Below are 15,322 nucleotides of genomic sequence, written 5' to 3' on the forward strand. Positions count from 1 at the left end.
AAGTTGTTTACTTAGCATGCTTAGCTCATTCCATTCATTTAAACCATTTCTGTCCTAGGATTTGAAACCTAGCAACATCGTAGTAAAGTCAGACTGCACCCTTAAGATCCTGGACTTTGGCCTAGCCCGGACAGCATGCACCAACTTCATGATGACCCCCTATGTGGTGACGCGGTATTACCGGGCACCGGAAGTCATCCTGGGCATGGGCTACAAAGAGAATGGTGAGTATAAACAGAACTGGAAGAGGCTGAGATGTTTAAAAATAGTGCCATTGGTCATCACTAGATTTCTCTCCTGTGAATTACATGAAATATAATGTGGGGACTGTGTTACATACAAAGTATGCAGATCTCATATGTGCAGTCAATGGGAGCACACCCGTATACCCAGCACCACCCAGGCCTCCATGGGACCCTCCAGGTCTCAGCCCCTAGGGAAGCCATTCCCCTAATTTCTAGCACCATTGAGTAGTTTTACCTATTTTTGAACTTCATATAAATGGAATAATACATGTTCTTTTTGCATAAATAGGTGTTTTTTAACATTAAAACTCAACTTATTCTAACAAGATCAGAGCTTTTTCAAACTCAAGCTTTTGAAAAAATTTTGTATATAAAGAAATCACATGTACTTGTTTTAAAAAAGGCTGAAAGTTTACCCATCATCTGAAATGAGCTTTGCTTCAGGTTTGTTTAGATGTTCTGTAGCCTGTGCACCCACTCTGGGAGACACAGGTCTGTGAGCTTCTGTTGCTTCCTGTGGACGGGGGAGAAAGCAGACTCCTGGTTACCTTCCCTACCATACTGTCTCCAGCAGGGGCACTAAATAGCCCCCTGCCTGGCTGGCTGAGGCCTGGGTTCAGGTGGCTCCACAGAGGAGGGTGCACAGCTGGCAGTCAGGGCACCTGGCAGGACCTCACCTGGAGCCCAGAAAAGCAAGCCTGCCCCTGTGAGGCCTGCTGATGGGATGCTTTAGAAAAGGACCATACAGGGGCGGGGGTTCGGTGTTTTCCAAAGCTCCCATTGAACAGCTGGGTTTGTCTTTGTATGGGAGAGAGTTTGAGGATGTGGGGGTCCTCCTTCTGGTTTTAATCACCTGGTGTTTGGTAGTGGACATCTGGTCTGTCGGGTGCATCATGGCAGAAATGGTCCTCCATAAAGTCCTGTTTCCAGGAAGAGACTGTATCCTTCACAGGGAGATGCTGCATTGGCCACAGGGCTGGGGCAGTAGGTGTGTGGCCTAAGACAGCTTTGTGTGGGCAGGTACTTCTTGTTTCTGGGTTTGGTTTGTTCTTTTAAGCTGTAAAGTATTGGACTCTGTGGCACTAAAAGCCCAGATTGCTGCGCACATGGCTACAATGGAGGCGACAAACATTGACATTGTGTGAAGTTCACCCTTAGCAATTTGTTCTTCCATATTTGTGTGTTTAGTATACTGTTAGAATTCCTTTTCCTCACCTTTGTTTTGTTCATGGCACTTTATAATTTTATCATTTCATTTTATTTTCAGTTGATATCTGGTCAGTGGGTTGCATCATGGGCGAGCTGGTGAAAGGTTGTGTGATATTCCAAGGCACTGACCGTATCCTTCCCGGGACCTTCCCGGCCATGCTTCCCCTAAATACCACAGGCAGCAGCTCAAAAGGAAAGTGTCATAATTCCAGACTGGCTTTTAAGAGCTTTATTATGTTTGTTAAATTAGTGTCACAAACCAAATGGTTCAATTTTACATGGTCTTTTTTGCTTGACTCCCTCTAATGATTTTATTGAGGCTAGGAGTTAAGTTAAACCAATGACATTAGCTCTTAATTTTATCAAAAATAGCTTATTAGGAAGGTATTTACTGTTTGATGAACATACTGTAATTTAAAAGAAAATATTGTTTATTTAGTTTATTCAATTAATTTAATTAGGTAAGTTGCTATCTAAATTAAATAGGGCAATATTCTTGCATAATTTAATTAATATGCCAATTTGTTAGTCATCAGTATATGCATTAAAGTACTTTCGCCCAAAGAACTGAAGCACACTACCTAAGACCTGAATGAAAAAGACTAAAATGAAAGTTTGTAAGGAACACTATGGTAAATTTTCTTGTTTGTTACACTGCTGACACTCTGTAGAAATTTTAAAAAGATTTGTTTAGAAGGTTATTTTGTGAGACACTGGGAAGTTTAAATAAATACAAAATGCAAAGGATTGATTTATGTTGTGGTCAGGAAGTCATATGAAGGACATATATGAAGTAGGGTAGATGATACGATAGCTTTCTTTCCTCATGGTCCTCATGTTCTTCCATCTCAGTATATTTGCTATAACATGGTTCTTCACATATGACCTTTCCATTTGTGTTTTAGCCACTTAAAATTTTCATTAGTCTTTGATTTTGTTTTTTGTTATGAAACCTTTAAGTGTCTCTGTTCTTTGGCAGATTGATGGTTATTTTTAAAGGAAATCAAGCTATGTAGTCAGTATTTGTATTTTAGTAATTTTAGTTTTTATAATTTTATGAGGGTGGTCTTCTTGTATTATTAAAATAACACAAATTTGGAATGAAAAGATTTTGTTCCTGTCATTTTATCTACCTTCCTTTACGTTTCTACATTACAGATTTTATGTGAAGTTAAATGCAACATTTTATTTTGTTCTAATAAATTTTCTAGTAGTTTCCCATAGTCTACCTTAGGTTCACTTGTATCAAACTGTAAGAGGACCTTTATTTTGCAAATAAAGCCAATTAAAAAGGGAAAAGTTGACTTATGCCAAAGATAATTTAGAAATATCTCCTTAACACAGGGGTCCCCAAACTTTTTACACAGGGGGCCAGTTCACTGTCCCTCAGACCGTTGGAGGGCCGGACTATAAAAAAAACTATGAACAAATCCCTATGCACACTGCACATATCTTATTTTAAAGTAAAAAAACAAAACAGGAACAAATCCAATATTGAAAATAAAAAACAAGTAAATTTAAATCAACAAACTAATCAGTATTTCAATGAGAACTAGGCTCCTCTCACTGACCACCAATGAAAGAGGTGCCCCTTCCGGAAGTGCGGCAGGACCGGATAACTGGCCTCAGGGGGCCGCATGTGGCCTGCTGGCCATAGTTTGTGGGCCCCTGCCTTAACATTTAGTTTATCTCAATTTGTATTCATTTTGTATTCAATTTGTATTCATTTGAAATGAATTTGTATTCATTTCCTTTTTGTATTAAGAAATGCTTTCTCTAGAAAACACAAAAATGAAAAATGTGAGTACTTTTTGGTACATTTTAAGTAATTTAAAATTCCTACTTTACATATTAACATCTTTCAGTATCAGTAATTAATAGTTATATAGATAAGGTTATCTAATGTCATTCTTAGAACATACACAAAGATTAACATCATTTTCCAAAAATAATTTTGCCAATTTTTAAAATGTTAGATTAAAAATTACTAGGATAGAAAAAGATTATGGAAACTAGACTGCAGTTTTTACAGATTTGCTTTAAATTTGTGACCTCCCCGGTTTGAAACCTTGGGCTTGCCTGGTCAAGGCACATATGGGAGTTGATGCTTCCAGCTCCTCCCCCCCTTCTCTCTCTCTGTCTCTCCTCTCTCTCTCTCTCTGTCTCTCCCTCTCCTGTGTAAAAAAATGAATAAATAAATAAATTTGTGACCTGGGGTAGAAAAGAACTCTTGTTCCAACATGGCCTATAAGAAGGAGAAAGCTTTAGCCAGGCCACCTTGGGCCCAAGTTCTGACTCCCATGTGGTGTCTGTACATCCTTGAGGAGTCAGGACCTCTCTGAGCTTTGGTTCCTCTTTGCTATATTGAGCACAATAGTGCATTCACACATCCAAGACGTCAGCCAGGCTTGTTGGAACTGTTTTCCTATCGTCTCCTCCTGCAGTCTATAGACAAGACCATCTACTAGTTATTTATTGAGCACCCACCCTTTCCTAGGCTCCCATCTGATTTACTGTGGAAAAGGATGGCTCAGCTGCTGAACTGGGGGATAGACTTGCAAGGTCTAGGACTGAAGCAAGGAGACCACAAGGATGGGAGTGTAAGGGTGGGAGAGGGCTGAAACACTGCATCTGTTTTGAAGGTTATATCTTCAGAGATCCTTGTTAGGATTCTGAGATGTCTGGTAGACGCTGGATATATCAAGAACCTAGCTTGGGAAAGAGGTCTGGAACTGAGAAATGAATGTGGGCTTGTCAGTCTGCCATGCCCTATAAAGCCAGGATACTGGGAGGAAGTGCTGACAGAGAGAGAAAACAAAGGAAGACCAAGCCCCCTGGGTGGCAGAGAAAAGAGGATCTAGAAAAGGTACAAGGCCCTTCCCAGAGAGGGAGGCCCTTCCCAGAGAGGGAGGCCCTAGAGGCCAGGAAGTAAGCTACTGAGGGAAGCTGGGTGATGCTGTTAAAAAGGTGAGGATTGAGAACTGACCACTGGAGTGAGAGATGGTCACTGGAATCTCAATGGGCCAGTTTTCGTGCAGTGATAGGAGAAAGCCTGACAAGAGAATGTTTAAGAGCAAACAAGAGACTGGGAATTGGAGATATAAGTGCACACAACTCTTTTTGCTGCGAGTGAGAATGGTAGCTGAGCAGCAGATGTGTGAGCCCTGCCTCACAGGGCTCTGGTTCCCCAGCTGTGAACCAAGGAGTCCCATAGGTCTCCCCACTTTATGGAGTGTTGGCTCTAACATAGCTTTAGTACGAAAACTGATTTCAGTTTGCCTGTGTAATTATTATCTAATGTCATGTATAAGCATTTCTGTTAGAGGTTTTCTTGAGTTACAAGATAACTTTATTTTGATCTAGAATGGGAAGGCATATAAACCTCAGTGTGTTGATTTAATAAACTGCGATCATAGTTTATAAAGATTCAGAGTGTTAAGAGCTTTTTAAAAAGTAATCTAACCTTGGAAACTCAAACCTTATTTGAATATTATTTGAGAATGTTTCTGCTGACCCATTGTGGTAGCCTAGTTAACTACTTGTCGATAGGTATAAATACAGTTTTTTTCTTTGAATGATGCTACTTCATATAATAAGAATATAAGGCATTTCAGTTGTATTTTCCTCAAGAGACTCCTTAGATATTGATCAGTGGAATAAAGTTATTGAACAGCTAGGAACACCGTCTGCAGATTTCATGAAGAAACTTCAGCCAACTGTGAGGAATTATGTAGAAAACAGACCAAAGTATCCTGGAATCAAATTTGAAGAACTCTTTCCAGATTGGATATTCCCATCAGAATTGGAACGAGACAAAATTAAAAGTAAGATACCTCTTTTCTTATACTTGTTGTCATAATCTGGGTGAAGCTTTCGTTTTTTAAGTTTGTATTCTAAAACCTGTGAACACTGGGAGACAAAACAGTTAAAACCTGCAAATAATGCCATCTATAGGCTAGAAAGAAGGCATTGCAGAGTAAAAGCTTTAAGACCTAGAAGTTTTGTCCTCAATAAAATAGCTGAACTAAAGCCATTGATCAAAATAACATATCCCCACTCTGTAATTAACTAAGACTTTTATGTTAATTATAGCAGCTGTAATTTGAAAAGTTTTCAGGTTTCCAGACTACTTGAATAAAGATCTAGCTCTAGCCCAGTTTAAAAGTCAGAAACCATGATAGTAGTTCAGTAAAAAAGCCCCTTCTCCCGTTCTCCTGTGTCCATCACTGAAACACGACTTACTTATGGGAGAAGAGTAGATTTGTTTCCCTCCACATTGAGATAAACTGCCCCTCAGTCAGAAAAGCCCCATCTCTCCTTTGCCGATACACGTGAACTTTAACCGCCCAAACCTAGGTGAGCCTTGTATTTAACTTGTTTTTTTTTTCTAACTACCAATCTCTAGATTTTTTTTAAGTGTGCGTAGATAACATTGTGTACAGGTCAGTGGAGCAGAGGCATCTGAAGTGCTCTGTACTGTGTGAACATGAGACTGTCGTGTGGCTTACCCAGTCTGTTCTGATTTTATTTCAAAATGACATTGGAAGAAAAGGCTCACCGTGCTCATTCCTGCACAACAGCAGTGCCACCTGCTGCTCAGCTCTTGCACCCTCCTGAACCGGACCGGCCTCTCAGCCTGGGGCCCTGTCCTCTTCTCCCAGAGCCATAGGCTGAAACCATATTCAAAACCTGGCTTCTAGTGAAAGGGGATGCTTGAGTTGTTCTTTTTTTTTTTTTTTTTTTTTTTACTTTTTTTTTTTTTTTTGTATTTTTCTGAAGCTAGAAACGGGGAGAGACAGTCAGACAGACTCCCGCATGCGCCCGACCGGGATCCACCCGGCACGCCCACCAGGGGTGATGCTCTGCCCACCAGGGGGCGATGCTCTGCCCCTCCGGGGGGGGGGGGGTCGCTCTGCCGCAACCAGAGCCACTCTAGTGCCTGGGGCAGAGGCCAAGGAGCCATCCCCAGCGCCCGGGCCATCTTTGCTCCAATGGAGCCTTGGCTGCGGGAGGGGAAGAGAGAGACAGAGAGGAAGGAGGGGTGGGGGTGGAGAAGCAAATGGGCGCTTCTCCTATGTGCCCTGGCCGGGAATTGAACCCGGGTCCCCCGCACGCCAGGCCGACGCTCTACCGCTGAGCCAACTGGCCAGGGCCGAGTTGTTCTTAAAGAGAAAGGTTCTGTTGATCTTGAGCCCATCAAAAAATTCTCAAAGTTAAAATATCTTTGTTCTATCTGTGCTGTCACATTTAGTTCTTTATTGCACAGTTTTCAGATAAACAGTATTACTTACTAATGTAATATTTGTTTTCACTCTAGCGAGTCAAGCCAGAGATCTGTTATCAAAAATGTTAGTGATAGATCCTGACAAGCGCATCTCTGTGGACGAAGCTCTGCGTCACCCGTACATCACCGTGTGGTATGACCCTGCCGAGGCAGAAGCGGTAAGCAGCTGCTGGAAGACGAGTGCAGAGGCCAGGCCTGTGTTGCCTGGCTCTTCTGTCCACTCCAGCTGGGCTGGAGTGGCTCTGCAAGCATGGAAAGTCCTAGAGTTAAGAGGATGACAAAGAGGCCATGTGACAAGCTCTAGCTCAGAGTACTTTAAGAGTGAACATGCTTATGCGGTGGTAACAATCGTCTGCCTGGATGCAGGTGCTGGCACAGTCACCCCATCACCATTTTTAAGCCTCCGCTGTATACCTGGCACTGTGCCTGGGTTTTGATCTTGCTTAGGCACCCACGCAGGCTAAGAAACTTGCTGGAAATCACAAGTTTGTTTGTCATTACCAGGGGTGCCTGCCAGGGAGATCCACTCTGAGCTGGTGCCCATGTGTGTTTTTCTGCTGCTGCCCTAGCGTGGGTGACCTTGAGCTGTGAGTGGAAGAACCACAGAGTGGTGTGCTGTTGCATGCCATCAGGAGCACATGTTTATGACTCGGCCTATGAATTCAACCACCATTTTTAAACATTGTTTTATAAGCAAATAATCTGATATATAAACGTGATTTGTAAGCATATTTTTGGAACAGTGCATTGATGAGTTGAGGGCTGGGTTTGGAGTTGTAAGGGGAATAGCTGTCTGTCTGGACTGTGTCCTCCACTGTCTGTCTCCTGGCACAGAACCTGTCCATGGCCGGTCTCTGGGAAGCTGCCTGTGTTAACTCATACACCTGAGCAGATATCTTTAGAGTGTTTTGAGATCCTGTGATTATAAAGAAGACTATAATAGCTCTATTTGTTTGGTTAATTTTTTCTTAATTATTTTGATTCTAAAACTGACGTAGTCTCACACTTGTAAAGAAATCTTTCATAAGCCATCTTTGAAAGAAATTACATCCATATCATAGATATATTAGAAGTCTTCCAAGTGATTCTACCTTTTTCTTTATGCCTCATTATTTTGTAGACTGTTGACTTTACACGTAATTTAATTTCTAGCCACCACCTCAAATTTATGACACCCAGTTGGAAGAAAGAGAACATGCAATTGAAGAATGGAAAGGTACAGATGAGCTTGTTTTGACCCTTTACTTAATGCCCTTTCTTGAAGTCCTGTAAAGGGGCAGTTTTTTACTTTTCAGCAAGAGCCTTGGGGGGCAGGAGCGGGAAACCCTGCAGGCCATCACCCTCTCTCGTGCTACCTCCCAGGAGAAAAAGAGCTGGCAGGTAACAGAATGAATGAGCAACATGTATGTGTTGGATATTATTGGCTTCAAAAGAAAAAAATAAGGACTTTTTTACATGACTTATTATCAAAGCCTGGTTTGTAAACTAAACTTAGTAGTTATGTCACACTTAGCTTTATAACATGTTGTAAAATGTTCAGTAACCCCAGTTTACAGTAAAGCAGAACTTGGCTGGGATCATGTGAGCTCCAGCTGTATTTATAAGTCATGTAGTTATATATTATTTTTTTGTTTTTATATGTGTTTTAAAATAGAATTTGGGCAAAATTGCAGGTCACAAATATGTAAATAGTTTTTATTACCACTATAAAGCTAACCAAACAAACTAAACCAGCAACAAAGAGACTAAACTAATGATTTTTCATTAAAAGTGGTAATTGAGAACTGTGCTCAGTACAAATCAAAAGTGGTTGGCCCTGGCCAGTTGGCTCAGTTGTAGAGCATCAGCCTGGCATGTGGAAGGCCCGGTTCAATTCCAGTCAGGGTACACAAGAGAAGCACCCATCTGCTTCTCTACTCTTCCCCCTCTAGCTCCTCTCTCTCTCTCTCTCTCTCTCTCTCTCTCTCTCTCTCTTCCACTCCTGCAGCTATGGCTCAAATGGTTTGAACAAGTTGGCCCCAGGCACTGAGGATGGCTCCATGGCCTTGCCTTAGGCTCTAAAATAGGTTGCTGAGCAATGGAGCAGCAGCCCCAGGTGGGCAGAGCATCCCCCCTGGTAGGGGGCTTGCCAGGTGGATCCTGGACAGGACAGATGTGGGAGTCTGTCTCTGCCTCTCCCTCTCACACTTAATTAAAAAAAAAAAGTGACAATACGTCCTCTGCCCAGGGCCCCCCAGCGCCCCAAGGGCCAGTGACCTGAATGCACTTACACGCAGCAGGGCCCTGCACCCAGCCACAGTTGGCTCATTTTATTTCATAAATACTAAAATTTTAGGCACCCCTAATAACTAACTTAATAGGTAATTGTCTTTTTTATTTTTAAATGAGATGAGGGAAGGTAGAGAGACAGACTCCCACATGCTCCCTGATCGGGATCCACCCAACAACCCCTGTCCAGGGTCAATGCTTGAATCAGCCTAGCTATCCTCAGTGCCCAGGACCAATGCTCGAACCAATCAAACCAATGGCTGTGAGAGGAAAAGAGAGAGAAATGGGAGAGGGTGGGCAAGAGAAGCAGATGGTCACTTCTTTTTTTTTTTTTTTTTTTTTTTGCATTTTTCTGAAGCTGGAAACAGGGAGAGACAGTCAGACAGACTCCCGCATGCGCCCAACCGGGATCCACCCGGCACGCCCACCATGGGGCGACGCTCTGCCCACCAGTGGGTGATGCTCTGCCCATCCTGGGCGTCGCCATGTTGCGACCAGAGCCACTCTAGCGCCTGGGGCAGAGGCCACAGAGCCATCCCCAGCGCCCGGGCCATCTTTGCTCCAGTGGAGCCTTGGCTGCGGGAGGGGAAGAGAGAGACAGAGAGGAAGGTGCGGTGGAGGGGTGGAGAAGCAAATGGGCTCTTCTCCTATGTGCCCTGGCCGGGAATCGAACCCGGGTCCTCCGCACGCCAGGCCGACGCTCTACCGCTGAGCCAACCGCCCAGGGCCAGATGGTCACTTCTCATATGTGCCCTGAACAGGGATCAAACCCAGGATGTTCACACACCAGGCTGATGCTCTATCCACTGAGCCAACTGGCCAGGGCCAGTAATTGTCTTTCTTACTGAGTAGAACTGCAGTTGAAGCCAAGAAAAAAGGTTATTTGGATTAATTTCTGGTCAGTCTGGAGGGATGCTGGTCACATTTGGAGAACACAGTGATGACTGAACAAAACATGCAAATGGGTGTGAGAGAGCATCCAGTACTTTAAAATGTTCTGTTGGAGCCACTTTGCTAGTTTTCTCCCTCTCTCTCTTTCTCTCTTCCCCCCTTACACTTCCTTCTGTAAAATGCCCACATGAACCCAGAACCAACTACATTTTTGGTGGCTTTAATATTTGTGTTGAAGCCCTGGCCGGTTGGCTCAGTGGTAGAGCATTGGCCTGACATGTAGATGTCCCGGGTTCGATTCCCAGTCAGGGCACACTGGAGAAGCACATCTGCTTCTCTACTTCTACCCCTCTTGCTTCTCTTTTTCTCTCTCTCTTCCTCTCCTGCAGCCATGGCTCAAACGGTTTGAGCGAGTTGGTGCCAGGCACTGAGAATGGCTCCATGGCCTCCATCTCAGGCACTAAAAAGAGCTCGGTTGCTGAACAACAGAACAAAATACCCCAGATGGGCAGAGCATCGCTCCCTTGTGGACTTGACGGGTGGATCGGGTGCATGCAGGAGTCTGTCTCTGCCTCCCCTCCTCTCACTGAAAACAAAAATAATTGTGTTGAAAAGATGTAATCAATCAAAAAAACATGGATAGTTTGGTCTAGGTGGACTATCTTTCTGAATTAACTGTATACCACAATTAAAAATAACATATCATAGTGCCCTGGGGGTGGTTCTAATTGATTTGAAAGCAGGATTTAGAAATTCCAAGAAACTGATGAAGCCTTTTAGCTTGGGTCTCTTTTTGCAGAGCTAATTTACAAAGAAGTCATGGACTGGGAAGAAAGGAGCAAGAATGGTGTTGTGAAAGACCAGCCTTCCGGTTAGTCATTGCTTTAATAGTTTGATCCCATTTTCCTTTCCCTGGTCAGCGATTACAGATGGCAGCCATGGGTGCAGTGCCAGCAGGCCAGCCTTGGGTTTGAGAGTTCCTCTGGTGTGAGTCTTCCCATCTGGGTTTGTCCCGGGGATGGCAGGTGACATGACACTGAGGTGCCAGGCACTGAGCAAAGCTGTTACAATCATTCTCATTTCATGCCTGTGGCAGCCGCTGCCAGCTCCATTTATGGATGAGGGGACTGAATTAAAAGCCTTTCTAATGTCATGACCCATTTTGTACTGGCCCCACCCAGTTAAAAAAGAAAATTAATGTCAATCTAGGTAAAATGGAATTTGGTTTTGTTTGAGAAAGTTGTGTATACAGTTATCCCATTTTCTCCTTGACCTGCTAGTGGGAGAAGCCTGACCAACAGAGAGGTAATGGTATGATGGCCTGTGGTGTCACTTCGTGTCTGTAGGGTGCCACCTGTTCACTGACTGAAACTCTTCAGTTGCAGCTTTTTCTCACCCACTTCTCATGGAATCTGTGCCCTGCTGCCTTCTCAGCATGACACGTGGGTCAGGCAGCTAGCGGGCGGACAACTCCTGCATAGGGCCAGGTGCCCTTGTTAACACCTGCAGACTCTGAACTCTGAGGGCTGGGCTGTTTCCATTTTGCTCAGACCAGACCAAAATATGGATAGTAGGAAATTGGATCATTTACCTTAAATTTTCAGTTTTTGGCTTTTCTAATACAAAAATAACATGAATAAAAGGCCACGACATTTTTTCCTTTTTTCTTTGTTTGTTTGTATGTACACAGCTCTCATTTTAGAAGGTATTTTTATTACAAAAGAATCCTTAAGCCTGACCAGGTGGTGGTGCAGTGGACAGAGTGTTGGACTGGGATGCAGAGGACCCAGGTTCAAGACCCTGAGGTTGCCAACTTGAGCGCAGGCTTATCTGGTTTGAGCAAAGCTCACCAGCTTGGACCCAAGGTCTCTGGCTCAAGCAAGGGGTTACTCGGTCTGCTGAAGGCCCGCGGTCAAGGCACATATGAGAAAGCAATCAATGAACAACTAAGGTTTCGCAACAAAAAACTGATGATTGATGCTTCTCATCTCCATTCCTGTCTGTCTGTCTGTCCCTATCTATCCCTCTCTCTGACTCTCTCTTTGTCTCTGTAAAAAAAAAGAAAGAAAGAAAATCCTTAAAAGGTTGATGCTTTTTGCCTGACCAGTGGTGGTGTAGTGGATAGAGCATCGGACTGGGATGCAGATGACCCAGGTTCGAAACCTTGAGGTCACCGGCTTGAGCGCAGACTCACCAGCTTGAGCACAGGGTCGCTGGCTTGAGTGTGGGATTATAGATATGACCCCATGGTCGCTGGCTTGAGCCAAAGGTCACTGGCTTGAGTAAGGGGTCACTCACTCTGCTATAGCCCCCCGGTCAAGGCACATAAGAGAGAGTAATCAATGAACAACTAAGGAGTTGCAATGATGAATTGATGCTTCTCATCTTTCTTCCTGTCTGTCTGTCCATATCTGTCTCTCTGTCTCAAAAAAAAAAATTTGATGCTTTTTTTATTGGATTGTTTTTGCAATTATATTGATAATTGAAATGCCTGATGACACTTGAATCCTATTTGGGCTTAAGCCTTTTGAAATACTTATCATTTTAAGATAAACAGCAACTTTCTTTAATATCCTTTTTAAACCAGCAGGTATTTTTAGGCAGTTAACGTGATTATAGATGAATGCATATTTGATGCTTAACCACTGGGAAGGAAAGGTGAATGTTAAAGGGAAAAACAGGAATATTTGGGATTCTGGCCCAAACGAAAGACTAGGAAAACTAAAAATGTACTGTGGACTAATAGGACAGGGCACTTCTGAAATACAGAAGGACGGAGTGGGGCGTGAGGTCAGGCTGGGTCGCACGCTGTCTGCCTCGGTTTCACTGCCTCTGGTTCTCTTAGCACAGATGCAGCAATAAGCAGCAGCGCCACTCCTTCCCAGTCATCATCTGTCAATGACATTTCATCTATGTCCACCGAGCAGACGCTGGCCTCAGACACCGACAACAGCCTCGAGGCCTCCACAGGACCCCTGGAAGGCTGTCGGTGATGAGTTAGAAACAGCAGGCTTGTCGTCAGCGAAGAAGTCTCGCCTCCATGGGCCTGAAATGCCCGGGAGTTGATGGAACCAAATAGAAAAGTCTATGTTCTGCATGTAAGAAACACAACGCCTTGCCCTTGCTCAGTCCTAATAGCATTGCCTGCCTAGATTATAAAGTGAAGCAGGTTATGTCTAAAGAAAAAAATGCAAGCCACACTTTTAGAGATTTTGTTCAAGGTCATTTCAGGTGAGCAATTAGAATGAATGAATTTTTTTAAGTTATATGGTAATAGTAGTGACAATTTCTCATCCTCAGTAACTGTTGGGACTTATATGCATGTGACCACAAATGCTTGCTCCAACTTGCCATCTAGCACTTTGGAAATCAATATTTAAATGCCAAATAGTCTTCCAGGTAGTGTTCCTTCTAGAATTACCTCTTAATCCCCTTAAGTACTTTGCTGTCTGTCCAGAAAAAATAGATTTATGTGTATTAATTGGCCACCATCATATTACCATATCTCACCTTGTTTTATAGTATGATTTAGTCTATCTTTTGTATTTCAGAAGGAATATAATTAAGTCTATTTAATAAATAAACAATAGAACATTTAAAAAATTTGTCATGTTTGGGGCTAAAACCCACTTAGATACACACTTTGTTCTAAGTCATCTAAGTCTGTGATGGTTGTACGTCAGCTTTATTGCATGATAAAATTTCAAATTTTGTGCTGCTTAAGACGTATATACCTTTAAAATGTTGTCTACTCTATTTCTTGGTTTTCTGGACTTACTATTAATTTAAGATGCTATCTAGAAATTCACTGTCTTTATTAGCCACCTAACAATCAATTTCAATAATATGATGGTAAATAGCTCCTTGAATCCATTACCTGCCTTTAGAGTAGAATGCTACAGTGATCCCTGAGGGTGATTGCAGGCACTGAGCCCTTGCTCTGCCCCCAACGTGATCAGTCCTCTTCCTTCCTCATGCAAGGCATGCAGGACTTAGCAGGCAGTGTTTCTTCCTCCAGTACTGCGTGCTCACCGGTATTTCTTTCTTTCCTTAAAGAAACCACATTAATCTCCCTGTGGTCTGTTAGTGGAGCCTGGGGCTGGTTTCCCAGTTGGTGGAGGCATCTGTTCCCCCTTGAAACCTTTGAGTGTCCTGGGGAAACTCTTCGGAGGGATGTGGAGGAAATGCCCAAAAGAATAGTGGTTAACTATTGAAGATTTCCTGATTCAAAACTGCTCACCTGAAATTGATACCTTCAGACTTTTGCATGTGGAAATTATCCCAAATTCACTAAGATATTGAGTGTTGAAGTTTCGCTGCAGAAACCGCTACCGACGGTTGCATTTCGGCTGCCTGTGCGCACAGTACTTTCCCCGGGCTTTTCTGTTACAGCTTGTATGGTGTGTTTGATTATTTTAGAAGCTGTTGAGTCAACATTCTATAGAATTGTTTTGAGGAGGTTTGATAAGAAAGTTTATTAAAAATGTTATTCAGCATATATAATTCCCTCTGTACCAGTTGTATCTTCGTGGTTGATCTGATCACTAAAAAGTGGAAACTTTAATACTGAAATAGTAGTTTTATATTGTGATATATAGACACATTTGAATACAAAATGGAAATACTAACTTGGACAGAGGCAGAAATACATTTCATGGGGCTTGGGATGATTTTGTTTTTGAAGGCCTGATGGGCTAGGAAAGACAGTTATCACTATACACATAAAAGCATCTTAAAATGACCTCTCTAACCTACTTTCTTTTTAAAAGCTTTACTAAATCTATCTTGAGAAAGAAAAACAAAGAACGGGAAGAGTTTTTAAAATGTATTATCCGCCCACAGCTTGAGGTCCCACTTACCAGGTCCTCCGCAGATGGGCTTCCTGCTCACTCACTCCTCTGCATGTTCACAGACAGAGCTGCACCTGTGCAGGAACTTTGCTGCCAAGACCACCTTCCCAGGTAGTGGCAAGTGCAGCCAGGATAGGCCAGGCCTACAGACAGCAGAGCTCTGTAGGAGTGCCCTGGCCTCTGCAGGGTCCTCCCTCCTGAGCGAGGTGTGCCAGGGTCCTTGTGCGATGCGCTGGGCTTCACGCCGGTCACTACGGATGAATGCCTATGTGTGGATAAGAACTGAAAATGTGCTCAATTTTTCATCTTCTCTATTTTATTTTTGTAACTTATATTGTACACAACCCTGAAAGTAACTATTTTGAACACATATTTTTATAAGCCAGGTAATTTGTTATTAGCCTGGAATTTGGACTAGGTTTGTTTTGTTTGTTTTCGGTCAAAACTGAAATGATCGCCCCCCCCTTGGTCCGGTCTTGATTTCAAGTGCAGGTTCCCGAGAGCAGAGTCCATCAGAGTAGGAGGAGATCAGCTGTGGTCTGGAGATGCTAGGATGACTCTGTTCTGATCTGTGG

General features: G+C 43.1%; 1 protein-coding gene across 10 annotated transcripts in view; it reads left to right on the forward strand.

Moving 5' to 3' along the window:
- The window catches only part of MAPK9 (mitogen-activated protein kinase 9), a 93,445-nt gene that overhangs the window by 63,213 nt on the left and 14,910 nt on the right, over nucleotides 1-15,322 (forward strand). For 7 of the 10 annotated variants that reach the window (XM_066272454.1, XM_066272445.1, XM_066272446.1 and 4 more), the window contains 7 exons: nucleotides 59-224; nucleotides 1,513-1,584; nucleotides 5,096-5,278; nucleotides 6,772-6,896; nucleotides 7,891-7,954; nucleotides 10,697-10,768; nucleotides 12,748-15,181. In XM_066272454.1, coding sequence (XP_066128551.1) covers nucleotides 59-224; nucleotides 1,513-1,584; nucleotides 5,096-5,278; nucleotides 6,772-6,896; nucleotides 7,891-7,954; nucleotides 10,697-10,768; nucleotides 12,748-12,890 — 825 coding nt within the window. In that variant the 3' untranslated portion in view covers nucleotides 12,891-15,181. Of the gene's footprint in view, nucleotides 1-58; nucleotides 225-1,112; nucleotides 1,185-1,512; nucleotides 1,585-5,095; nucleotides 5,279-6,771; nucleotides 6,897-7,890; nucleotides 7,955-10,696; nucleotides 10,769-12,742; nucleotides 15,182-15,322 lie in introns of those variants that run through there. The other 3 variants (XM_066272448.1, XM_066272450.1, XM_066272449.1) reach the window with 3 other exon arrangements.

Source organism: Saccopteryx bilineata, chromosome 4, assembly GCF_036850765.1.
Source record: "Saccopteryx bilineata isolate mSacBil1 chromosome 4, mSacBil1_pri_phased_curated, whole genome shotgun sequence".
Taxonomy (NCBI): Eukaryota; Metazoa; Chordata; class Mammalia; order Chiroptera; family Emballonuridae; genus Saccopteryx; species Saccopteryx bilineata.